At 40.4% G+C, this 26,678-nt stretch overlaps 1 protein-coding gene across 2 annotated transcripts in view; it reads left to right on the forward strand.

Moving 5' to 3' along the window:
* LOC127631298 (solute carrier family 15 member 4-like) overlaps positions 1 to 26,678 on the forward strand; it is a 64,113-nt gene that overhangs the window by 15,095 nt on the left and 22,340 nt on the right. For both annotated transcript variants that reach the window (XM_052109384.1, XM_052109383.1), the window contains 2 exons: positions 4,991 to 5,171; positions 17,591 to 17,749. In XM_052109384.1, coding sequence (XP_051965344.1) covers positions 4,991 to 5,171; positions 17,591 to 17,749 — 340 coding nt within the window. The remainder of the gene's footprint in view (positions 1 to 4,990; positions 5,172 to 17,590; positions 17,750 to 26,678) is intronic.

The following is a 26,678-nucleotide window of genomic DNA, read 5'->3' on the forward strand; positions in this document are numbered from 1 at the left end:
CAGATGAGCAGTAAACAAAAAGAAATTAAGATGATTTCTCCATTAAAAAAAAAAAACTCTATCAAAAAACAAGCCACTTTTTTTGTAACTGATGAATAGAATAAGCAGATACAAACTCATTTTCTGTTTAAAAGGCAACACCTTACAACAACACGATGATGTGCCAAGCAGCAATATTCTGATACATATGGCATGCATAGTTTACTGTTAGTGGTGGTTCGGGACAATATTTAATGAAAATTGAGACAAATTTGCTGAGCAATCCCAACTCTAATTATTGCTGATGGGATTGAGGCTGTAGGTTACTGATGACTGGGCATGTTGACCAATCAGATGAAAGGGGCGTTTCAGTGTCACTCACTTCCTTATTCCTTTTCCTTATTCCTTTTTAAATAGAAAATTAAATGGTCAACAGGAAATGAGTTTGCATCTGCTTATTTATTAATTGGTGTTAAAACCAAAAATAATAAAAAAACAAAACGGTCTGGAATCTTGAATAAAATTGAAGTTCAAGGAAAAAATGAAATACAGACATGTATAATATGGCCCCTATAAATGTCTTTCAAGGCTTAATTCATTTTTAATATTGGAGGTTATACCAGGTGATGTTTGTGTGTACAGCAAAGCTGCACTGAGTACAGTGTGTTACAAGACATTCTTGGGTCGCTGGCACACAGCAGCTAGAGAAAACCTTTGAAAACCAGGGTATTACCTTCAAAACCATTATCCACACTAATCACAGATTAGCACCCTGTGCCCACTTTCACGTGTGTGTGTGTGCGCGCATGCAGGCGCTACTACTAGGTTAATGTGTCTGAACTGATGTACCTCTGCCTTGAATTAAATCCCCTAAAAACCCCCTCAAGACGGTTTCACAGTGACTAATCCAAAAACTCCTGGTCAATCTGTTCAACGCTGACAATGCAGTCACTTGTTGCTCTATGACCATGACAGTGCATATACACGTGTGTACTTTAGACAGACTATCACGGTAGTCTGACTGTCAAAAGCACATGTACACTTAATTGAGTTTTCTAGAATGAGTGGCAGAGTCACATGGTAAGGACAGAGGAAGAGCAAAACGAGATTGGGGAACTGAAAGAGACCTAATTCTCTGAACAAATTGCCTAGTGTTAATTAAGACTTTTGAGTGTGAGGGCTGTGCTGTTATATTATATAATAAAATATATATTTTGATGAATCATTGGAAGAATTTGACCAGTCAGGTTATCAAAATATATAGGCTAAAACTTCCTCTGTAATGAATGAATAAGCACAAACCCAGTGACTTGTAACTTATTGTTGGTGAATTAGCAATCAAAGGAGATGTGGATCCTCTTTAATCTTGTCCAGAGAATGAGAAAAGCATTTGGCTTTAAATAGATGACAAATGAAAAACATTTAAGCTACATTTTGTTTGCTGTGTTATGCTGTACAACTAAATAATTACATGGCTGATCCTTTCAGAATTAGATCTGCCAAAAAATTTAATTCTCTCTTCATTGACTTAGGGAACACAAAAGGAGATGGTTTGAAGAGCTTCCCACTGGTTTCTATTCAATGAAAGCATTCAGTGACCAGGGTCTGCTAAAAAGGATCATAAAATTACCATGAAATTAGTCCATATGACATATTTGGGCAAATCATTCCCTAAATGGCTGTTTGCATTGCAACATAAACCTAAATTAGGTGACAAACTTCCTTAGCAATGTTTTTCTAATTGTCACAGGCCTACAGGAGCACATTTAAGGGCCATTTGAGATGCATTTAGTTCTACAGGAGACTGTCTTTAAAAACACATTCTCTCCAGGGTACCAGAGATTTGCTCTGTACTGCATGTCAGGTGTGCAAATCCCCATCTCTCATGAACATGTGCTGCTTAGATTTGTCCTCTCAGTGGACCGCACAGCCTAAAGGGAATCCAGTGTGCAGTCTTAACAAGGCCAGACTGTGAGCTCTCAATTAGGAGATACCTGGAGGGAGAGACAGAGAGATTGCAGTAATCTTCGTGAGAATTATATGATGATGAATGATACAAACTGGCAATTTTAAGGAGAGAAAAAAGTATTTGAAAGTGCATGATGAGTGAGTGCGAGAGAGCGTGCTCAGAGGGACATGTATAAGTATGTAGTCAAAGAAATGTAAATGTAATGAGGGAATAAACTAGAGAATAATAAGTGTTAAAAACACTGGTAGTTTTGGGACTGGCTTAAACTGAGGAATTATATTCAAACATGCTGACCGGCATTTATTAACCGGCTAATACTCTTCTTTCTAGATAATAGATTATTTTTATTTTTTTTTTGAAGATCTGGGCATCTTGTCCTTTTGGTGCTGACTTTCACTGGCACAATTCGATTAACGTTTACAGATCAATTAAAGGTACGGATGGTGAAATATTGCTCAGGGCAGGGGCGGACTGGCCATAGGGAGAACCAGGACTTTTCCAAGTGGGCCGGCCGCGAAACAGTGCCAATTGGATCCTTAGTATTGATTTGGCTGTTTCACAGCTATTGCACAGAAACTTATACCCACAATTCTGTTCGTTCAGCGCAACAGAGGAAGTGAAGCAGTGTCCGCCCACTTTTTCAGCCGCTTTGCTTCCAGAAGTATGTTTCTTATTCATTTGGCCAGTGGGTGGACATTGCTGGGCTCTCTTGCTGTGGTTTGCTTGCCACAATTCTCTGATTTGGTGGATTTTACCCCTCTGCATCATGAGTAGTGAAGTTTTTCACCAGGAATTCGTCTATTAAACACAATTTGAAATAACACAATGGTTTAAATAACGCTGACTCATGGCTTCAGCAGAATATACCATTAATTAACAACCTTGAAGCTCACGGAAGATCCATCTTTAAAGGTTTATAAGTTTAAAAATAATTACAATAAAATTGATAATCAATTCCCCTATGGAAAAACAAAAGGGATTTTTTACCTCTGTCTCCAGAGTGTTGCGCTCTAAAATAACAGATGATTTCTGAACATGCTGATAATCGGAGTTGGAATTTGTCAATATGAAATCGTTCAACGTTAGACATTTGACCACTCATCATTTATCCATCTTTCAGCACCTTTTTATTAGTGGTGCTTGCTGAGGGAAGCTTCATTATTACTATTGCTCATTCTTGTGGTTTGGAACTTGAACACACCCCAGCCCTAATCCCAAAGATTTACATTGAACATGGGGACCAGAATATCAAACAGACTTGGTGGTGCGCTCTTTTGCACTGGCAATCATCCAGAACACTCTAGCATTGAGGCAGCAAGTCCTACACAGGCAATACCACTCACAAATTCTGAAGAAATTGTAAATCTAGTCTTTAAATGCAAATGCCAAATAATTCTAAATCCTCTAATCTGTGATATTCCCAAATAGTCATACCTTACCTCTTAAATTTGTATAGATTTATTTTTTTTAACCTCAGCTGTCCTAAATACTTGGTTTCCCCCCATTTATCACTATCACGTGAGAGCAGCAATCAGCCATTCATCATAAAACCGGTGCTCTGACTTATGGTACCAAATCCCCTTTGGATATTAAAGTACTTGGCTAGTGATTAATTATTTTACCTCCTATTGCCTATTTAGAGACCTGCCCCCCTGTCTGTCACTGTACAGGAGGTAACAGCTGTGGAGTTGCAGGGATAGTCTAAAGTTGACCACATGAGGGCGCTAAGGTTGTTGAAATGATTGCCGTTTCTGCAAACTCACTCTTTTTCTCTCTGTCACACACACATAAGCGCACACACTGTCTCTCATCCTCTCACATGCTCTGCCAGCATTCGTGTATAGTAGTTACTTTCTCAATGAATGATCAAACAAGCCACATACACACCGAAGATAAATATGGTTATATACCCCCCCACCCCCAGTTCTTAATATTGTTCTATTCACGCAGAGTGGGGTTATTTACAGGAGTGACCACCCTGCATACTGCTAACAAGTTAACTCAGGAAGTGATGGATGTATTTACCTAGAATATGAATACAGTAGGTGTGCATGACCAAACTAAATACTGTAACTGTTTCTCAATCACGTAAGAATTAAAAGTGCATCTGAGATGTGTCATTCTTCTCCGTGTTTTGCAGGAAAATCACAGTGAAAGAGTTGCATGTTTTGACTCATTCAAAAATTCTGAGACAAATCCGTCTCTCTTCATTGTAGTTTCTCCCACCAGCCCTGCGGTCTCAGGAGAACACATTTATTACAGTCTACAGACTAACAGCGTGCTGTTGGAAATCAGCTGATTATCTATCAGAAACACAACACGGCATGTCTGTCAACAGTGGTTTATTAAAATTCCTGCTCACTAATATGACTTGCAGTATATCATAATCTTTAAAAATATTTAACATGTGAGCAAATTGCTTAAACTGTTGACATATGCCCTCCATGTTTCATGTTTGCAGCTGCAAGTTTCTTTCACAGTTTCTGGTGTGACCCTGTGTTTTGTGCGCACAGAACGTCAATTTATGACTCCTGAATTTGAAGAAGTGTGTAACTTTTTCATTGTTAAAACTACAATCCCAGCATCTATCCCAGCCTAAAATGCAGCGACAAATACTGGACATTCAAGCTTTTTAAAAGTGCTTCAAAAACGTCCTCTGTTTGTTTTAGCGTCCCAATTGCCCGACACAGAAACATTGACTAAACCAATGGTGCGAGTTTTGGGCGGAACTATCTGTTTGTTCGACCAATGTTAGATGGGGGGAATATTCTGGAAAACTATTTGAAAACAATCTTTATTTTTGCTATTCCGTTTAAGTGACACTAGTGGTGCAGAAATTACACACTTCAGCTTTAAATGTGGTGTCACTCCAAAACTTTGTAGTGTGTGTTCATGGCCACAGAGAAGAATGCAGAAGAGTATTATGATTGACCTTTACATAAACCCACAACCTCTCATTCTACTGTATCTTGTTTCCTGCTTGTTCATTGTTTTAGTGATCTGTGAACATAACACATTTTTATTTATCCCTTTTGTTCGTAGCACACCTTCCGTTTCCCTGCGGCTTGGCTGACCATGTTTGACGCCGTGCTGATCCTCATGTTGATCCCCCTCAAGGATAAAGTGTTCGACCCCATCCTTAAACGCAAAGGACTGCTGCCCTCCCCTCTGAAGAGAATTGCTGTGGGCATGTTCTTTGTCATGTGCTCTGCCGTGGCTGCTGGTTAGTCAACATACGTACGCACATTATCATCGCACGCTTTTGACACTTTCACACAGTCCACTGATCTCACCTCTGATTTCTGTCACTCCTGTCCAACCTTGAGGCAGAAGGCAGATCAATATTCCCGCTAGTAATTAGTAGAGGTAATATTCATACAGCCCACCATCCTCGAAAATACCAACCTAAATCAGCTCTTTTGCACTCTTCATTAGTCTCTTATTCCATCGTAACTTATTTTCCAGAGGAGCTTTGGAAATTAACTAGTGAGCGTCTCCAAACTTGGGCTTTTCAGTCTTTTAAAGCTGCATGTAACCTGCCAAGTATAAAACCTTTGGTTTTGAGCAATAGATGGTTGACAAGTGTGTAGCTGGTCCTTGTGATCTGAGATGCATTAGGATGGATTGGTGTTTACTAGGGATGCACCGAAATTTTGGCCGCCGAAAATGGCACTTTCGGCACTTTCGGTTTTCGGCCGAAAGAGAAAAAAGGCCGAAAATATGAGCCGAAAATATATACCTCCTCGCCCCGCCCCTCAGTGCTCAGATTTCAATCTGGATCGATGTAGCCCTTATCACAGCTGTTAGATAATTCCACAACGGCGCTACCAAACAAAGGCCGATCATGTCAGCGGTGTGGAAATTCTTCAAAGTTTCTGATAAGGACATCAAATTTGCGATCTGCAGTGTTTATTCAGCAGAACTTTCAATATATATATATATATATATATATATATATATATATACATATATATACAGAATACAGCAAGAGATTCTACAGGAAAATGTCACAACTAGCGCAGCTACACCACAACTTGAGACGTATTTATCTGAACTACGCCAGAAGCGACAATCCCCTTGACTACGGTCGCATAAACAAAGACCGCTTTCCTTTGCTTGCGCGGATTGCGCACAGGTATTTATCTGCCCAAGCACCAGCACAGAGAGTGAGAGACTGTTCAGTGCAGCATCTCATGTTCTTGATGAGCTTTCTGACAGGAGAGACTGTCAGAAAGTTTAGCAACTTTTGTTCTTGAAGAGAAACCTGTCACTTGTAGTTAAATAGAAAGCGGTCCAATATGATGTGTATAGCAATTACATTAGACTTCTTCACTTGAGGATACATCTGTCGTTTACAGATGAGGTTGGATTTAGTTCAATTACTGCTGTTTTGCACAATCATTTTCACTTAAAGTGTACATACGTTTACATAAACAGAATAGAGCACTGATATATATATTATAGTTTTATATAGATCAGTGGAATAGAGGCCCTCTGCCATTCTGTGTTCTGCCTGTTGTTTTAATTAAAATTACTGTTGCATATTTAAACTTTTTGAAAGATGCTAGCTAAGTTCATTACTTGACTGTTGTTGTGCATATAATAGTTTTCTAAAACTTTACATTATTTGGATAATTGTTAATAAAATCTGTAAAATTTGATTTTTACAGAACTGAAAGAATAATAATATTTAATATAGTTTTAATATATTTTTTGTCCAATTTTGTTGTGCTACTTTCAATAAAAGTGTGATTTATTTTATTGGTTTGTAGTTTTTCAATTCAGATTAATTACATTCATGAAATTAATGAAAAAGTATAAAATTAATACAATTATACACAACATTTTTTTTTTTTTTAAATAGGTAAAGGTTTCGGTTTCGGTTTTCGGCCAAGTGCATCCTGGATTTTCGGTTTCGGCCCAGAATTTTCATTTCGGTGCATCCCTAGTGTTTACTCTACAATTGCAATGTGCTCACATGGGTTTTTGACTACATCCGAATGTGGTTTGGGTGATCGTGTGACCATTTTCTTTAACCGTTTACATCTGTATGAAGCACAATCCGTTGACACACTAAAAGGTTTTGTCAAATTGTGAGAATGACTGTGATGGTATTGGAAGTGTAAGAATGGGTTGAAAATAATAAACACCATACAGTAAGCCATTGTTCTCTAGTTTTCGAGTTACACGTTAGCTGTCGAATTTCCAGCTGTTATTGCACATTAAAAACCTAGTCCGTTATTTGTTGTAATTTCTTTTGTAAAGAAAATGTATTATTGAATGAAATATGTATTTATTCCTGAAACACACCATCCATCCATCCATCTTCAACCGCTTATCCGAAGTCGGGTCGCGGGGGCAGCTGCTCCAGCAGGGGGCCCCAAACTTCCCTATCCCGAGCCACATTAACCAGCTCTGACTGGGCGACCCCGAGGCGTTCCCAGGCCAGTGTGGAGATGTAATCTCTCCACCTAGTCCTGGGTCTTCCCGAGGCCTCCTCCCAGCTGGACGTGCCTGAAACACCTCCCTAGGGAGGCGGCCAGGGGCATCCTTACCAGATGCCCAAACCACCTCAACTGACTCCTTTCAACGCAAAGGAGCAGCGGCTCTACTCCGAGCTCCTCACGGATGACTGAGCTCCTCACCCTATCTCTAAGGGAGAAGCCCGCCACCCTTCTGAGGAAGCCCATTTCGGCCGCTTGTACTCGCGACCTAGTTCTTTCGGTCATGACCCAACCTTCATGACCATAGGTGAGGGTAGGAACAAAAATTGACCGGTAGATCGAGAGCTTTGCCTTTCGGCTCAGCTCTCTTTTCGTGACAACGGTGCGATAGAGCGAGTGCAATACCGCCCCTGCTGCCCCGATTCTCCGGCCAACCTCCCGCTCCATTGTCCCCTCACTCGTGAACAAGACCCCGAGGTACTTGAACTCCTTCACTTGGGGCAAAACCTCATTCCCTACCTGGAGTACGCACTCCATCGGTTTCCTGCTGAGAACCATGGCCTCAGATTTAGAGGTGCTAATCCTCATCCCAGCTGCTTCACACTCGACTGCCAAGCTGATCCAGTGAGAGCTGAAGGTCACGGACCGATGATGACATGAAGACAACATCATCTGCAAAAAGCAGCGATGAGATCCCCAGCCCACCGAACCAGCACACCTTCCCCACCCCGACTACGCCTCGATATCCTGTCCATGAATATCACAAACAGGATTGGTGACAAAGCGCAGCCTTGGCGGAGACCAACCCCCACATGGAATGAACTCGACTTTGTGCCGAGGACCCGGACACAGCCCTCGCTTTGGACGTACAGGGATTGGATCGCCCTAAGAAGGGACCCCCCACCCCGTACTCCTCAGCACCTCCCACAGTCTCTCCCGGGGACCCGGTCATACGCCTTCTCCAGATCCACAAAACACATGTAGACCGGATGGGCATACTCCCAGGCCCCCTCCAGGATCCTTGCGAGAGTAAAGATCTGGTCCGTCGCTCCACGGCCAGGACCGAAAACCGCATTGTTCCTCTTCAATCTGAGGTTCGACAATCGGCCGAACCCTCCTCTCCAGCACCTTGGAGTAAACTTTACCAGGGAGGCTGAGAAGTGTGATACCCCTGTAGTTGGCACACACTCTCTGATCCCCCTTTTGAAGAGGGGAACCACCACCCCGTTCTGCCACTCCTTAGGCACTGTCCCAGATTTCCACGCAATGTTGAAGAGGCGTGTCATCCATGACACCCCCTCCACATCCAGAGCTTTCAGCATTTCTGGTCGGATCTCATCAATCCCCGGGGCTTTGCCACTGCAGGGTTGTTTGACTACCTCAGTGACCTCCCCCAGGGAAATAGAATCTGATCCCCCATCATCCTCCGGCTCTGTCTCTACCATAGAGGGCGTGTTGGGATTTAGGAGTTCTTCAAAGTGTTCCTTCCACGCCCAATAACCTCCTCGGTTGAGGTCAACAGCGCCCCATCTTTGCTGTATACAGCTTGAATGGTTCCCCGCTTCCCTCCTAAGGTGGCGGACGGTTTTCCAGAAGCACTTTGGTGCGGACCGAAAGTCCTTCTCCATGGCTTCTCCGAACTTTTCCCACACCCACTGCTTTGCCTCCCTCACGGCCGAGGCCGCAGCCCTTCGGGCCTGTCGGTACCTTGCAACTGCCTCCGGAGACCTCCGGGACAACAAATCCCGGAAGGCCTCTTTCTTCAGTCGGACGGCTTCCCTGACCACCAGTGTCCACCACGGTGTTCGAGGGTTACCACCCCTTGCGGCACCTAAAACCTTGAGGCCGCAGCTCTCCACCGCGGCTCGGCAATGGAAGCTTTGAACATTGCCCACTCGGTTCAATGTCCCCAACCTCCGCAGGGATGCCTGAAAAGCTCCGCCGGAGGTGTGAGTTGAAGATCTCGCGGACAGGGACCTCCTCCAAACGTTCCCAGTTCACCCAGCACTACTCGCTTGGGCTTCCCAGGTCTGTCCAGAGTCTTTCCCCACCCCTGACCCAACTCACCACCAGATGGTGATCGGTTGACAGCTCTGCCCCTCTCTTTACCCGAGTGTCCAAAACATATGGCCTCAGATCCGACGACACGATTACAAAATCGATCATCGACCTTCGCCTAGGGTGCTCTGGTACCACGTACACTTATGAGCATCCTTATGTTCGAACATGGTGTTTGTTATAGATAATCCATGACTAGCACAGAAATCTAATAACAAACATCCACTTGAGTTCAGATCAGGGAGGCCGCTCCTCCCAATCACGCCTTTCCAGGTGTCCCTGTCATTTCCCACGCGTGCGTTGAAGTCACCCAGCATCACTATGGAGTCCCCTACTGGGGCCCTATTCAGGACTCCATTCAGGGTCTCCAAGAAGGCCGAATACTCTGAACTGCTGTTCGGTGCATATGCACAGACAACAGTCAGAGTTTTCCCCACAACCCGTAGGGCGTAGAGAGGCGACCCTCTCGCCCACCGGGTAAACTCCAACGTAGTGGCGCTCAGCCAGGGACTCGTGAGTATCCCCACACCCGCCCGTCGCCTCACACCCTGGGAAACTCCAGAGAAGAATAGAGTCCATCCCCTATCCAGGAGTACGGATCCAGAGCCAAAACTGTAAGGCCGATGTAAGCCCCACCAGATCCAACTGGTAACGCTCCACCTCCCTCACTAGTTCCGGCTCCTTCCCCCAGTGAGGTGACATTCCACGTCCCCAGAGCAAGCCTTTGCTGCCCGGGTCTGGTCCGTCGAGGCCCACGGCCTTCACTGCCGCCCATATGGCAGCGCACCCGACTCCTGCGGTTCCTCCAATGGGTGGTGGGCCCAAGGGATGTAGAGGGGGTTCCACGTTGCTTCTTCGGGCTGTGCCCGGCCGGGCTCCGTGACAAGCCCGGCCACCAGGCGCTCGCCGACGAGCCCTCCATCTGGGCCTGGCTCCAGACAGGGGCCCCGGGCTTCCTCCGGGCAGGGTAACTCCTCCTCTTGCCGTTTTATCCATGAGTCATTTTGAACCATTCTTAGTCTGGCCCCTCACCTGAGACCACTTTGCCTTGGGAGACCCTACCAGGAGCACATGGCTCCAGACAACGCAACCCTCAGGATCATAAGGGCACACAAACCTCTCCACCACGATAAGGTGCTGGTTCCCGGAACCAGTCCTGAAACACACGTTGCTGAAAAAATAGCAATTAATCTTAGATGGAAGCATTATCTTGCTTACTACAATTTGAGACCGCCTTCATATCAGAAGTGTACCTGCGATGCCCAAAAAAAAGCAGTTGACAGCTGAAAAGGCCTTTTAGACAGCCCATATCTCTCCAAAACATTCCTCCAGCTAAATGTTTTCGACTTGCTCATATGTCCCGTCCTGATGAGTCTCAGGTGTTCTTTACACTGTTGATGCCTCACTACGAAGACAACACTTTTTGAGACCATGTCCACACATTCACAAAATTTCAAGTTACACGTTGAAATTCGTGAAGTGCTTGTTTTAAGGTTGTCGGAAAAGAAACCGTTGACAGGTCGGCAGTATCTCATTGTTCTGTTTGACTGTGCCCTGCATTCCAGTCAGTCCCCAGTCCAATTCCAGCTCAGCCCTGTGGATTACACCAAGCTTAGTCAGGCTGACAGTGTGTGCTGCGTCCAGACATTGACATATTTCAGACTAAAATGCTTTTTGAGTGAGATGAGTATTGGGAGATGTGCTGTGGAGTGTAAGTATGAATATTTTTCTTTCCAGCCTTGTCTTTCACTCCCTCTGATACTTTCAAACCACTGTCAAACTCTGCTCGGTAAGGTAGAGAGATGTTTAGACATTTTAAATTCCTCCACTGTCTCGGCTGCCATCAAAATGAATAAATGTGGGTTTGTAGTTTTCATGGGGGATTCTTTAAGCAATAAACACTCAAAATCTCACCTCAAACTCCCGACAGTCAAAATGAGAGATTGATGTCAAGTGAATTGCTGGATGATTGCAGTAGATTTTCAGGTGTTTGTCACTCTTGATTTGCACCCACTTTAATATATTGGTTCCTGTTAACTACAGTGACAAAAATATATACAGTATACAGACTTTTCACTGTCAGTATAAATTGTGGTTCACATTGCAGTTTTTCTGGCCAAAGACATCTCACTTAGACAGGGAGAGATAATTTGATTAACAAGCAAAATGGCAATCCAAATATTTTCAACAACCTTTAATTACATAAACTCAACTTAAAATAACATAAAACATATAGACGCACACAGACACGCCCTCAGCTCGTTGTACTGCTTCCATCCGCGATGCCGGGCAATAGCACTGCACCCCTCAGTCATCCCTTTCAGTTGCCTGTTGACGCAGTGCTCCAGAGCCACTGGATCAAGCACACTCTAGGCGATGCAATCCTTTGTCAGAGGTGAGGACTCCTTGGTGGCGCATCCTTCCTGCTTCCCGGCTTTCAGCACCAATGTAAAGGAATCAAGAATGGCAAAGAAGGAAGCTGGGACCGGCTTGACAATCCACACGAGACATTTTTGCATATACTGTTTTCAGGAACACACAGACAAGTCTGGGTTGCTTTTCAGCAGTTCCCTACACACACAACCACATCGACATGCGTCTCTCTCTCCCCGTCTGCTGCCGTCTCCTCTCTTCAAATACTCCCGCCCCTCACTGTAACGTGGGATCGGTGTAGCACACAGGTGGAACTTATTCCCCACTGATCTTCCCAGCCTCACTCTGCCCAAACACCGCTCTGCCCCGCCCTGCTCGCCACAAAAATATACAGATACAGGTGTAGTGATTACACATTTACTTGCTACTAAATTGCCATTTTTCCACACAATTTGTGGAACTAGTACCTGAACTAAAATCAGTTTGTGGTGCAACTATACCCGTTCCGATTAAATTCCAAGTGTAATTTTTTCACCAGTTGCTGTTGTGGTGGCAATATATGATAATTTTTTAATTTGCCCTGGTGTTCATATAGCGGGAGCCATACTAGCAATTTTTTGGAGTGATTTTCAGGTGTAATCTTCATTAACAATCTCACCGGCCAAGGTGAGAGACGGCGTGTGCATTAGCGGCTGCCAGTGGGATGTCGTTAAAGGTTTCCATGAGGGGACGCGTCCATAAGGGGACTCATTTCAAGCTGCATTGCGTGACATGCGTGCTGGCATGTTCAAATTAAAGCAAAACCTAGTATGCTTGTTAACAGCATTTTCTTGTAAACCAAAGTTCTCGCATGAAAATGCCAACACGTTTGCGTCACATGAGAGGCAACATGAACGGAGTCCCCATATGGATATGCATTGAAGACCAACAATTATAAACTGTTATAGTGAAAAGGACTTTAATATTGATTTGTTTCTCACCCAAAGCGATCATATCATAAACGTAGCATAAACAGACGTAAGCCCTTTCACGTTCTTCTCACGTTGTGAAAACACTGTTGCCATAACAATGGAAATTAATACGTCCCTAGGCTGAAGATATCAAGCTGATCTGAACGTTTTCATTGCACTCACAAATGAAAACTGCATATCACAAACACTGATTGTAGTGTTAGATCCATAGTGATTCTGTCACCAAGCGTTTGTCCTGCATTTTTGTCCTACACTAATGACTTAATGAAATTTAGAAGTGGAGACGCAACAGTTTGTTGAACATAATTTCTTTACTCACTGAAAGCTGCATATGGCGTTCTACGGCAAGTCTCGAGGGGATAAAATGCACAATCACACACATTCACAAGGTAAATTAACTTCATGAATTGTACCCTAAATGACTCCATTACAATTGTTAGTGCTTGCGCGGTTCTCCTGTTGTTATTTTGTCGAGCTCCATGTGACAGGGAATCAAGAGACAGTTGCTGTTAGTTGGTTTGTCTCATCCCTCCTCCATTCTTCATCGCCAAGTGTGCCGTGCCTCCAACTGAAGAGAGGGAGGTCTTAGCAAAATTGTCTGCTTGTGTGACACACTGCCAAAATCTAGTGTGGCGCCAGCTTAATGCAACTTGTCAACACTCATGTTAAAGGAGACACTATTGGAATCTAATGCTGCATCTGTCTAATATTATTATTATTATTATTATTATTATTGCTTAGTAATATTCATTATCATACTGCATATTGATTAAGTTATGATTCTCCAGACCATTGCTGAGAAAGACATTTTGATTCTTGGAACTTGCATTAAAAATCCCTGTTGTTGAACCCAAAATACATAAAATGCTAATAATTTTTCCTTCAAAACACCTATCTTTATTTGGTATTCTACAGTGATGCAGACGAATATGACCTTGATATTGCATGATACAGCCTGAACGTGCTATAAGACTTGTTTTCAGTGCACAATGCAGATGTTATCTAATAATAACCATTACTTTGATGTAGCCAGAAGCAGGGAAGAAAATCATTGCACACTTTTGCGGAATTAGTATGTGCCATCCATGTTTAAATCGCACTGTGTGTGTTCTAAAGATGAAAATTATGACAACCTTTGGGACCCTCTCTATGTCCCATCCTCTTCTCCCACTCACACACAGTGACTCATTAATAAACCATTACCTGATATGATCGCTGTTTAAGGATTCTTACTCCGTGTGAATGGATTCAATAAAAGTGTGTGTATATGTGTAAGGGAGGACCATTGTAGATGTTTGTGTGTGTGTGTGTGTGTGTGTGTGTCTCTCTGATGTAATGGGGCCCACTAATGGGGCTTATTATGTAGATGAGATATCTTGGGAAATGAGTCTTTTAGTGCCCCTCATTAATATCAAACCTATGAAACACAGTTCTTTCTCTTCTAGCTCCTTTTTCATCCTTTCTAAGCTCTCACATGTCTATTTCACTCTCCTGAGTACACTAAGATAGACACACACGTCACACATACAAACATCACCTGTGGGTGCACGCTACATAATAGGTAAATTGCAGGCCTTTATACAAAGACCCGAAAGAGTCAAGGATGTGTGTGAAATTAAATATTAACAAATAATGATAAATAATAGCAGTTTTTAAGAAGTTTTATCTAAATGTCTGAAAGACAAAGAGACATGCAGATCTTTTGAAAGCTTTTTAAAGAGCACATGTTTTTTTTTGTTTTTTTTCAAATATTACCTTTCATGAAGTGTGTTTTATATAGCTGTTTGGGAATGTAAAAAAAAAAAAGTCAGCAAAGTTTCAAAAATCAAAGTGCAGGACAAGAAAGGAAAGAACCGATTCTGAACACCTAAAATGAGGCATTAGTAATTCCAGACTTCCTGTACTAACCTACGTAATTTGGTGACAAAAAAACCCGCCTCTGGTCTTCATTGGCTGCTCACAAACAGCTTTGACCCGCCCTCAAACACTACACTAAGCGGCAGACCAATCACAACAGATTGGGATATGTGACCAATCAGAGCGGAGTAGGCTCTCTGAAAGGAGGAGTTTAAAATGAACAAGTTGTTTTTGACACTGGGGAAAAAAAGGTAATGCTGCAATTTAAATGGTGAACAAATTAAAGTGATTTTTGAACTTGGATGCATGTAAATCTATTGTATGAGACCATTAAAAGAAAATTAGGCACATTTAAAAGCCATAATAGATGCTCTTTAAAGTCTCATGAAATCAAAATGGACTCTTTTTGCTTTCCTCCTACATTTTCATGTTCTTATTGTGCACCATACGTACAAAAAAAGGTTTGTCTTATTTTTTCCCTCTAATCTTTTGTAATTGTTTGTTATCTTTCCTCAAAATGTAATAACTTGTTTCAGATCAGACATGACTTTCCTGTTTGGATGAAGTCACCAAATCCTATTTTTTTTTTTTTCTTTTAACCCATTCCCTCCAAGCACCTATAATATAGAAACAGCTTTTAATGATCCATTTCCATTTGCTCAAACAGATGGGTGCTTGCAAGGGCACAGCCCAAAACCCAACTCTGCCCACTGGCACAGATGTTGCCCACAAACCTGGACACTTGTCCTGATATCAGGCATTTCCACGGCAAGCTGCTTTGACAACAAACCTGAGCCCAGACACACACGCACACACATACCCACCACACAGCAGACGATGCCTTGGGGTAGTTCCAACTCCATCAAATTTTTCCCAGAAATAAAAGTCAAGTTTTTTTTCTGTCTTGGTATTTAAATCTCTTGGAAGTGCAGAAGTGAGGTCTGTAATCTGCAGCGGGTCACACTTTTAGCCAGAGAGTGTTTTATTCCAGGCATCATTTGTATTCCGATCTAAATCTGACATGCCACAGCCGAAGATCAGAGCGGAACGCTTCTGGTGTTCAGGCGAAGAGTGAAGGGGGAATGAAAGATGAGAGGGAAGAGAGGAAAAAGTTAGTCTTTTATTAACCGAAGCATTTTGAGTTAGCAGCTGTGGTATAGATGCTCTGTATCACAGACTAGTTATTTTAAAGGAATTATTCTTTCAAAAATGTTAATTTTGTCATCATTTACTCATCTTAATGTTGTTGGCGTGCATGGTTTCTTTAGCACATTTGTGTGTGATTTAGAATTAAATGTTCCTTTTTTGATGTTTTTAATGAACAACTGACTGAAAAGAACAAAAATGGTGTTGAAGAGACATTGTTCAATGACATATGTGTGAATCTCTTCTTTGGACACACAGAATGAGTTAAACCAAACTTTTACTGTCAAAACACAGTGAAAGGATCTCCGTGCTAATAACTCTTCTCAGTCACAGGTTAGTGAAATCTGAAAGTTAACCAACCAGTGGATAATCACAGACTCATAGACTTTAAGTCTCATAGCGCAACATTTGGTCGCACATGCAAGTGATTTATTTGCATTATAGAAAGTCATCACATAGAGATCTTGGGATGTAAGAATCGATATTGAGATTGTTCAAGCTTAGATCACAATGCATCAGAAAATCGATAATTTGTTAAAATTTTGTATAAAATGTTCTTAAAATGTGATTTATTTTCTTGTCAAGCAAAATGGCATAAGATGGTATGTCTTGTTTTAAGAGAAATCTGACAAAGTAAGTGAACTTAAGACTTGATTAAAAATGGTGACTGAGGCTAACATTCTGTGAAACATCTATTGTGTTCTGCAAAACAAAGAAAGTCATATAGGTTTGGAACAACTTGAGAAAATATGTACATTTTCATTTTTGGATAAATTATACCTTTAAGTTTATGATATACAGTCATATACCTTCACAAATGGGGATATTTGTATGTTGGCGTGATTGAGGTTTTCAATGAGGAGTTTTCTCAACAATGCCTGGAACCTGGTTATTAGTGGATCAAGCTTTTAGATAGACCAGGCCAGCAATCTCTGGTTCTGTCATTCACTATGATTACCTGTTAAACCAACCTGATATAATTGTGTGTGTGTGTGCGTGCGTGCGTGCGTGCGTGCGTGCGTGCGCGCGCGTGTGGAAGATAAGCTGCTTTGACCTGCGTGAAGCGCTGCCATTGACCTGACACTTAATCCATTAATGGACCGTTCTTACCTATCCATTCACTGTTACATGTACTTTCTCTCCAGATGTCCATACATGGTATCCGGTACAGGTCTAACACTCAGACACACTGAGCCAGAAACGCATACACACGCTCAACTGATTTCTGCTATTTTTAATAGCCGATGCTGATATCTAGAAAGCAGGCTAACCAATGGTTGATGTAATGCTGAATTATATGATATTATAGAATTTAATGATTGCAGATGAGATGTGTGCAAAATTTCTTAAATTAAAAAGACATTTACTTGGCATGACTTTTATTGGAAATTCAATCAAAATTCTAATTATTATTGCAAGTGTATGCATTAAATTGTGCATGTCAGTTTACATTTTGATGTTTGGTTTTTAGAATGAGCTGTTTTTTTATTTTTATCTTATTGTTGTGCATGATGACCCATTCAAATAGTACACATAATTGCAGATGAATGAATGTTAATTAAATTACAATAATTTTAAAAGAAACAAAATGGCAATCATTAGATTTTTGGAACTGAAACAAGGGACAACTCTCCATTCTCTTTATTGGCCAAGCAGAAACAGTCTACTGCTCCACATCTTTTATCATGATACTAAGATCAGGATATATTTATATTTCTTTGAAATGTTGTTCCTATGACTGTTATGAGGTATTAGTCATTTATCTCTGGATCCCTTTTTCTCTCCCATTATAGGCATTTTAGAGACAAAGAGGCTGGAGATTGTCCAAAACGAAGGCCCTATTGAGCAGTCGTTCAGTGGAGTTATATACTATGCAGCTGATCTGGCCATATGGTGGCAGGTGCCTCAATACGTCCTCATTGGTGTCAGTGAAATCTTTGCTAGTATTGCAGGTAGGTGGTCCTGAGGTTTGGCATCTGCACTAAACTTTGCAAATCGCTTCTGAACTGCACACACACACACATCAAAAAAATCTCACCTTCAGTGTGGCGAAATTCTAAACGAAGTAGCATTTTTACTTTTGTAACATTACCATTCATGTTAATCACAAGTTTCTTGCTTGCTTTCTTAGACCCTTAGAATTTAACAGGCTTCTTTTCTACTGAACCTTTAAGACTTCTATGTAAGGGACCTCTGTTATGATTGGCTAATTATAAGGGCAGGCCTATTTGAATACTGCATAAGTATATGTAAAGGCATATGTAAATCTTGGCAGTTACAGTATATGTTATTATGCTCATAGTTCTGAGATCCATACCATAGTGATTTCTGAATGACCCAGTTTGGCAACTTAATTTCTTTAAATTCTCTCTGGGGATTGGGAAGTGAGCTTTGTGAATGTTTGAAGATGTCTGGGTAGTTCACGTTCGTGTTTGACTGCATAAAGTTATGTCCAAATTCCTTTCATGTCCCCTTTGCATTCAGTGGTTCATACAGCCAAAGTGATACTGTGTCACATTCAATTGACAATGACTGTAAAAATAGTCATTATCCAGCACATTTTTGCTGATATGTTGAACTTAGGCCATATTTAGTTTTTGAAATATGTTTATTTTAAATGAGCTGCATTGTTTTTAGTGTGTTTAGGTGTGTAATTTGTTTTAGTCTTCTAGCTCTTGGTCTCTTCTGTGTACTGTAGATTTTTCTCCATGGGATCATTCATCTGCTTTAATCACCGCACTAATCAATGTGTGTCCTTTTAAAAACTGCAGTAAACTTCTCTCCACCCTGCCTTATTGTAGCAGCTCTTGTCTGAGCCATTGCTGAAATTGCTTGGTAAGGAATCCATGGCTGTATCAATCAGGACAGATCGATCAGAGCTTGGCCATACATTATTGCATTTACGCAGTTAAGATGGCTGGGGAAAAAACCCTCACTGGAATTCACAAAGAAAATATCAAGAAAGTCTAAAAAAGCAAGTGGGCAAGAGATGAATGAGAAAAGAGATTAAAGGAAACGAAATCCCCTAACGCTGAGTTTGTTAGAAACATTGCACTTAATATTGTAGACCGGCTCATACAGTAGAGTCTGCTGTCTCCAATAATTACTGTCATGTTCCTGCAATTTTCAATAGGTTTTCATCATTACAATTATCTATAACACTCTTATTTGTGTTTTTCTATAGCAGCTCTCTTAAGGTTAACCTCTCTATAAGGTTATTTTTAAATATGAATTTTTCAGGCCTGGAAAAGTCAAATAAATACAGTATGCATTTTTATTCGCTAGAAATTGCTCTGTGTGAACAATTTCTATGTAATTATTTTTATACAAAAAATAAAATAAAACTTTTTCAGTAATAACAGACAAATTGACAAAAGAATGACATTTTTGGGATAAAAGGTGGAACCTTTTACCTGTTTGTATTAAATGCTGGTTACGGTATCTGTGCAACTTTGTGTGTCCATGCACATTTTCAAACAGATTAGAAATTTGAGATGTGTAAAACTACATATTTTCATATTTGAGGAGTCAGTGGGTTGTATTAACAGCTATTTGGTCTTAAGGAAGCCCTATAATTGCTCCTTAATATTACCTCAACTAGTGGTGATTTTTTTTGTATTCAAAAACAGCTTGACAGAGCATAACAGTGGAACAGAAATCAGGGGTCTCAAGACATGTCTTTTACATGTAGAACCATTATTACCTTGACATGCCAAATGCCACTCTGATGCTGCTAGACCCTAAAAAAAAAAATAGGCAGATTCTATTAGCACTCTGGTGCAAATAATGTTATGTTCTATACCCCAGTGCAAATTGTGGAAGATATTATTAGCACCCCAAACCTAGTAATGGGAGCATAATGCAAATAATGGTAGATACTAATTGTATCTAATTGCACCATATTTAAATTCTAACATACAGTATATGGGTATCACTGCAGTATTTAGTGTGCTTATTTAGAGTCCCACAGACAAACTACATTAACCTCTAACCCTTGTTTTTACTACAGTAACCAGTTTCACCATAGCAATTGTTGTATTTACAGTAACCACAAAATTAACCATGGTTATATTTTACCACCATATTATTGTAGTAGGACCATGGTTAATTATATTAAAACTGGTTTCTGCCAAATTTCATGGTTACTACAATATTGCTACAGTAATACAGCGATGCCAAGCCATGGGAATGAGTTCGATCGACACACCCCCTCCTCCAGATCAAACTCTTCTCTGCACTCCACTTCACTGAGATGAAATCAACATTTATATTCATTTGCATCTATTCATTTAAGTAGAATTAAAGGAAAAATTAAGAGTGGAACTAAGAAATCGGATGGGGAAAAAGAGTGGGACAGAAGGTGGATTCTAATCGAGGTTGCTAGGATAACACTACACATTCAATACGTATTTACACCCCACGCCATTGCAGTGACATCTATTGTATGGTTTGTCGTATATTCCTGTGGTTTCACCAGACTATTGGGGTCAAATAGCTGCACTGTGTGGCAAATGCTATTTACACCGGAGTCCAAATAGTCACTCCAAAATAAATACAAATTAAAAAAGCAATGCAATTTCCAAAGACATCCACTTTTGTTGGTACACAGACCAACATTTAAAAAGTAGCACATTAAGGATTCATTAAGGTAAATGACAGCTATTCAACAAATTAAGTTTAATAGGGAGTATAACCTTTTAATTGCACAGAACTAGACACATGTTGCTTACAGCAGATGATCTGAAGTCCATCAGTAATTGTCTTAAAAGATATTGCTGAAGGCTGTGAATTTATTGCACAAGCTCTACTTTGATTGCTGTAGCAGCTCTGCTTAAATTTGGAGATGCTACCAGCCCACTTAAACCTCTCAGAAAAGTTTCATCTCTAAATTCAGCCCTTGTAAGGCACATCTGATAAAAATAGGGCTGGGATAAATGATTATTTTTTAAACGATTAATCTAGCGATTTATTTTTTCGATGCAGCGATTAATCTAACGATTAATTTTTCGATTTCGATTAATTACTGTGTGACAACACCAGTAATACCGGTTTCATCGGGGGTGGGGGTGTATAAAATGTAAAAAAAAAAAACATTTGCCGGGAGTTTGATTGACTGGCGATCTGATCAATCAATCATAATACGCCATTTTTGTCCGACAAAGTAGTCAGGAGAGAGAAGATTAACGTCGGTGGATTTGAATTTGAATAATGGATTGTAGGCTACTGTACTGACATCTTTCCGCGGTTAAAACAACAGTCCTTCTGATGTAGGCTACATTCATGTTTAGCCTATTTGATGCTATAAATTAACCAAGGAAAAGATGATCGGTTCACGAGCAGCTTTAACTGAGGCAATCTGTCACGACACATTAAAGAGCCACAAAATAGTAGGCCTATTTATGGTTTAATTTTCTTTGAATGACCAAATTTGAAAGTTGAGACTTTATTAAATGTTGCCTGCTTGGTCCTGTCTGTCAGCGTTGTCAGTGTCCTCTATGTATTTTTCACTGACATTCATAGCTATAAGCGCATTATTAATAGCTATAGCTTAAAACTTTAGGTGTCGACAACGTATTATAGCCTACTCCAACATCGAGTGCAAAGTGGGGAGTTGAAAAAAACGTACGGTGCTCTGTCATCTGCAGCTGCAACCGGGTGGCGCCTCTTCAGATGCTGGTGCATTGCCGTGGTGCTAGAATGGAAGGCCATCTCCATTTTGCAAAGACGACATATCACGGAATTGTTTCCTTTTAAATTAAAGAATTCCCATACTTTAGAGGAACGAGTGCATGCTGCCTTGCACTTCTGATAGTCTGAGGAGCCACTCTTGTTGCTACTACGCTCCGGCGCCACCATCTTTGTTTTGGGTCCGACGAATCGACACGCATATTTTGTCGACGCATTGTCCCAGCCCTAGATAAAAATATTAACGTTAAAACAAAACAATAGATAAAACTGGATAAACTAGTCATGATAGTGGATGCCTAGTCAACAAGTCAACCATCCTGACCCATCTCTATTAGAAATTCTAGTCTATTTGTGCTGCTTGTCCCCAAGCACACAACTGTGTTAATTCTGACCTATCAGCTTCTCTACCAAGGTCATGTTCAAATATGCCTGTTTTCCTCTTTGACACAGCACACAGGTAATTTCACACTCTTTTCACACACAGATTAATTCAAAGGCTGCAGCATACCTCCTCTTAGCCATTATGAACCAGCAAGACTAATAAGTAGCATTTGGCAAAGGCAGGGAAAAACACCATCCCATCATGCTGAATTGTAGGGAACACTGACTACTCCTCTACCCCATAGAACAGGTGTTTAAGATGAAATTGTTGCCCATGGTTTTTGGTCCTTCAACAGGATTGTTTTTTCAATCTGGACCCAATCCTGCAAGAACCTTTAAGGTTTTTTTATAAGAAGACCAAAGACTTGAGCCAGCAAGAGAAGAGGCTAAAAGGTAAAAAAATACCTAAACAATCAGTTCCATGTGAAAAATATTGCCCCATACTAAAAAAGTTTAAGTTCTGATAGAGCACCTCATCTAAATGACATGATGACATACAACTATATAACACTTTTACCCTCTTTTTGTTAACACAAAACAAACAAGCTAAATCCTTTTTTTAGCATTTTTTTAGCATTTTTACACATTCTTGTAGGGATAGTGGCTGTCCCTAACAGTTAACATCTTCATTTCATTTTTTTACCCACGGACCCAAACAATTGAAAGAAAATAGGCTCAGTGCCGGTGCAATAATATGTCCACGGTGGACGTTGCGGCTCCTGATTGAATTTCCTGCAGAATGAGGAGATGGGGAAGGCTAAGTGTAATCTTGTGCTCCTCCATCACGTCTCCAGGAGTTCGAGTATTGTGAATTACCCATAAGGTGTTATCTGCACAGGCGCTTTTTATACCTGAAGAGAGCCATCAAGCTATAAGAATCAATACAAGAGGCTGCCCGGCGCTTGATCACGTACAGCTGTGAAATGATATTGGAGAAATTGGAGTAGTGCAAAGACGCCATCAAAAATATTATGATTAAAGACACTGAATGTCGCACAGTGAAATGAAGATACATTTTCCATTCCATATTTCTTTTTCAATTTCTTGCATAAGCCATTGTACTTTGGAACATAAATGATTTGGAAGATGGCTAGCAGTCAGTGGGACAGTGCTTCACTAATAACCTAGTCCTGTGGCAAATTGTCTATTTTGCGGCAGAAAGTCTGGTTCTTTCTGCAGCTTATACTGGCCAAGAACTGCCTGTTTTGACAGGAAAAGCTTTCAGACTGACCTGTAAAGCAGTCAATCACAGTTTGTATTGGTTTTACATGATGTTTTGGGTTGGTGTTATCTGATAATATATCACAGTAAAAGGATGATGTAGTAAAAATTAATTCAGCATGACTAAATGCAATGCAGTATAATAAATTATATAAATATATTTATAATTAATAAAAATACTATTTTTACAGATATAATTAAGAAACCAAAGCAGAAAAACTTTAGTTAATTTGCTAGTAAGTGCCTCAAACAAAGATCTAAATATCTTTCAAAATGTTATGTTACTAATTTGGCAAACATTGGCAAGTGATGATTTTGGCGCCTGTTGTGTCAACCCAGTATCTTGTTAACTTTGTTTTCAGACAGACTGAAAAAACAAAAACACAACTGCATCCTTCCTCAAGGAATATACTTCAAAACAGCCAATCAGATTCGCACTGACTAGATTGAGAAAGTGTTTTCCAGTTTTGTGTGCGGTATGCATCCTACAGCTAGTGAACCGACTGTGAGACTACTAATAATAGCCAGATTCTACAGGCTGCAACGTTCCTCCTAATGGAGAAATAGCTTGCTACAGTTTTGCATACAATTTTGTCATCTAAATTTTGAGAATGTGTCTTTAAAACTTTTATCAGTTCTGCTCTGAGAGGGACACTTGCATGCTAACACGGAAGATTAGCCAGAAGCTCAGCCGCAGGACGTTTATCCGCCAGTTACGAAGTGAAATACCTTAGCACTAGCTTTTTGAGGGAAAATGGCTCTTTATGTCCTTTGGGCAATCAGAGTAATATTTAATGTGACTGCATCAGCAACTAAACAAAGGTTTGTCTTGGATAACCTCATGCCAGAGCGGCAGTGTGCTGACACATTCATAGTCAAGTCTCCAAACACTCTCCATCTTACCCCAAGTCTCTAGTGTCCCTGCCCTCCCATGAAATGCAAATGCCTCCCGATAGCACGTAGAAATCTTACAAATAAAGCCCCAACGCTCTGTCCCTACCTCTGGGGAACCTCTAGGAAATTGGATGACAAGACTTGCGACAAATGTCTCTGGAAAGTTCCTTCCTCTGGCCCTATTCTGTTTGAATAAATCCTTTTTAATGGAGTCTATTGCCAGCTCTATTTTGTCATGGGCTGTTGGATGACAGTGGAAGCCGAGAGTTGATTCGAGAGTATGATTTCTCACAGTTTTGTAGACACACACTTGTGCGCACACACACCACCTGTGGAGATGAAATATTTGTGGACTCTGGTAGAGGGGACAGATCTCAAATCTGGCCGAGGTTTTTTATCCAATGGGAATTTTAATTATATATTGCTCTCTCCAAAAAATGTTAAAGGCTAATGTTGTTTTCCAGGACAGAAAAATTGGCCACTGCTTGACTCTGTAAGAGGAAAAGTGAAACCATCATATTCAAAGTTAAAGTTGTTCTCTTGGCTTTTAAATAATTCAGCTCTGAAGCTAGAAAGGGTCAGGTATTATTTTTTATTTATGATTTTTGTGTGATATTGTGGATAGTCGTGTCATTCGGCTCTTGTTAGTCATAACATTTGAGACAGATTGTAGAATAACTTTAAGTTCCCCTCCTCACTTAACCCTTATTTTCTTACTGGTTAAGATCCTTTCACATGACACACATCAGAGCTTCTTTGCACACATCTCAACACAAGCATCAGGCTCCGCTTTGACCTCCACATGAAAAGCGGGGCAGATGGCATCAGAGAAAGTCATTTTATGAGGTTTCTAGTTGGCAGGATAATGGGTAGTAGCTGTAAAAATTGTATAATGAATCAAAAGAGGTAACATGTATTTAGAATTCATACAGAAACAGTTGTAACCAATGCAACAATACATCATGCAAATTGTCTAGTAATCATTTGCTTCCCGTCAAAAGGTCAGCGGCAAATTAGGTCAAAGCTTGAATTGTTTAAACTTTGAGTGCCTAATTACATCGCTTGACCTAAGCAGTGGGTGGTAAGACCAACATTATGTGTCACGGAAGGAGTCTTATTATATAAGAGTAATGGTATATCTCACAATATAGTTTTTTTTTGACAAAAATATAATGAAAAATGGGATATGCATATTAAAAAGACTTGTGCATTGGGTCATGTGAAAGGGCCTAAAAACTTGAAAAAGATCCTGGCCTCGCCATCAGATTTTTGTGCATAAATGATCATACACTACAGGAAAACCGTGAGTTGCGTCAGTTAGAAAAAATAAATACAGCCTAATAAGTCTAGAACTCTCTGTAGGTCTGTGGCAGTTTGTTTGAAGTAGCTCGATAGCTCTTGGAGTTACTACACTTAGAAATTTTGAATTGAAGCCAATGGGAATTTTTGCTGGTTTGAACATCCATTATGGGAAAACTGTTATTACAATCAGTTATATATATAGCACAAAAAGTTAAAACAGTCTGAAAGGACTAGTTTACTTAAAAATGTGTATGACTTTCTTCTGCAGAAAACAAAGGAAGATTTTTAAAAGAATATCTCAGCTCTGTAAGTCAATGCAAGTGAATGGTGACCAAAACCTTTAAGGTCCAAAAATCATATAAAGGCAGCATAAAAGTAATCCATTTGACTCCAGTGGTTTAATCCATATGTTCAGAAGCAATATATGTGTGGGTGAGAAAGTCGTTTACTTTAAATGTCCATTTTCACTTCTACATTCTTTTATTTTTGGTGATTCACATTATTGGGCTGTGAGGGGAATTTATAATTAAAAGGGATTTTAAATGATGATCTGTTTCTCACTCACACTTATAATATTGCATCAGAAGACATTTAACCATTGGAGTCTGGATGGAGTATGGATTACTTTTATGCTGCCTTTATGTGCTTTTTGCAGCTTCAAAGATCTGGCCACCATTCACTTGCATTGTAAGGACCTACAAAGCTGAGATATTCTTCTAAAAATCTTCCTTTGTGTTCAGCAGAAGAAAGTCATACTCAACCGGGATGGCATGAGGGTGAGTAAATGAGACAATAACATTTTTTGGGTGAACTATCCCTTGAAGGTCTGTACTGAGTTTGGTGGATGTACATTGAAAGCTTTAGGAGGAGTACTGTGGAGTTATACATTTTGATCTCGGATTAGGTATTTTGATGAAACCCTAAACCTAGTTTGTAGAATAACAGTATGTTGGCTTTGTTAAACCAACATAACTAAAAGTTTATAAAATGTTTATTTTTTTTATTTTTTTTCAAGAGCTCAAAAAATATTTTATTCTCTTGATATTTCATTGTTATTGTTGTATCAGTAGCATTTCTTAACCCCAGTGCTTCTCAATATTCATAGCAATGTCATGTAAAGATCCAGACAGTCTCCCTGACACAAACAGCACTTAGAAAAGGTCACCTGTGCTTGCAGATTGTTATAAACACTGGAATAAAGCGGCTACACAGCCATCTCTCTTTCACCTCTCTTTATCTCTGACCCTCACGTTCTCCACTCCTGCTTCCACATCTCCTAGTTTTGAGCAGTGTTGGGTGTAATGCATTACTAAGTAATTAATTACTGTAATTAAATAGCTTTTTCTTTGAAAAACCTAAAGGGATTACTCAATTTCAGTAATTAGATTAAAGTTA

Source organism: Xyrauchen texanus, chromosome 37 (genome assembly GCF_025860055.1).
Source record: "Xyrauchen texanus isolate HMW12.3.18 chromosome 37, RBS_HiC_50CHRs, whole genome shotgun sequence".
In the NCBI taxonomy this organism is placed as follows: domain Eukaryota; kingdom Metazoa; phylum Chordata; class Actinopteri; order Cypriniformes; family Catostomidae; genus Xyrauchen; species Xyrauchen texanus.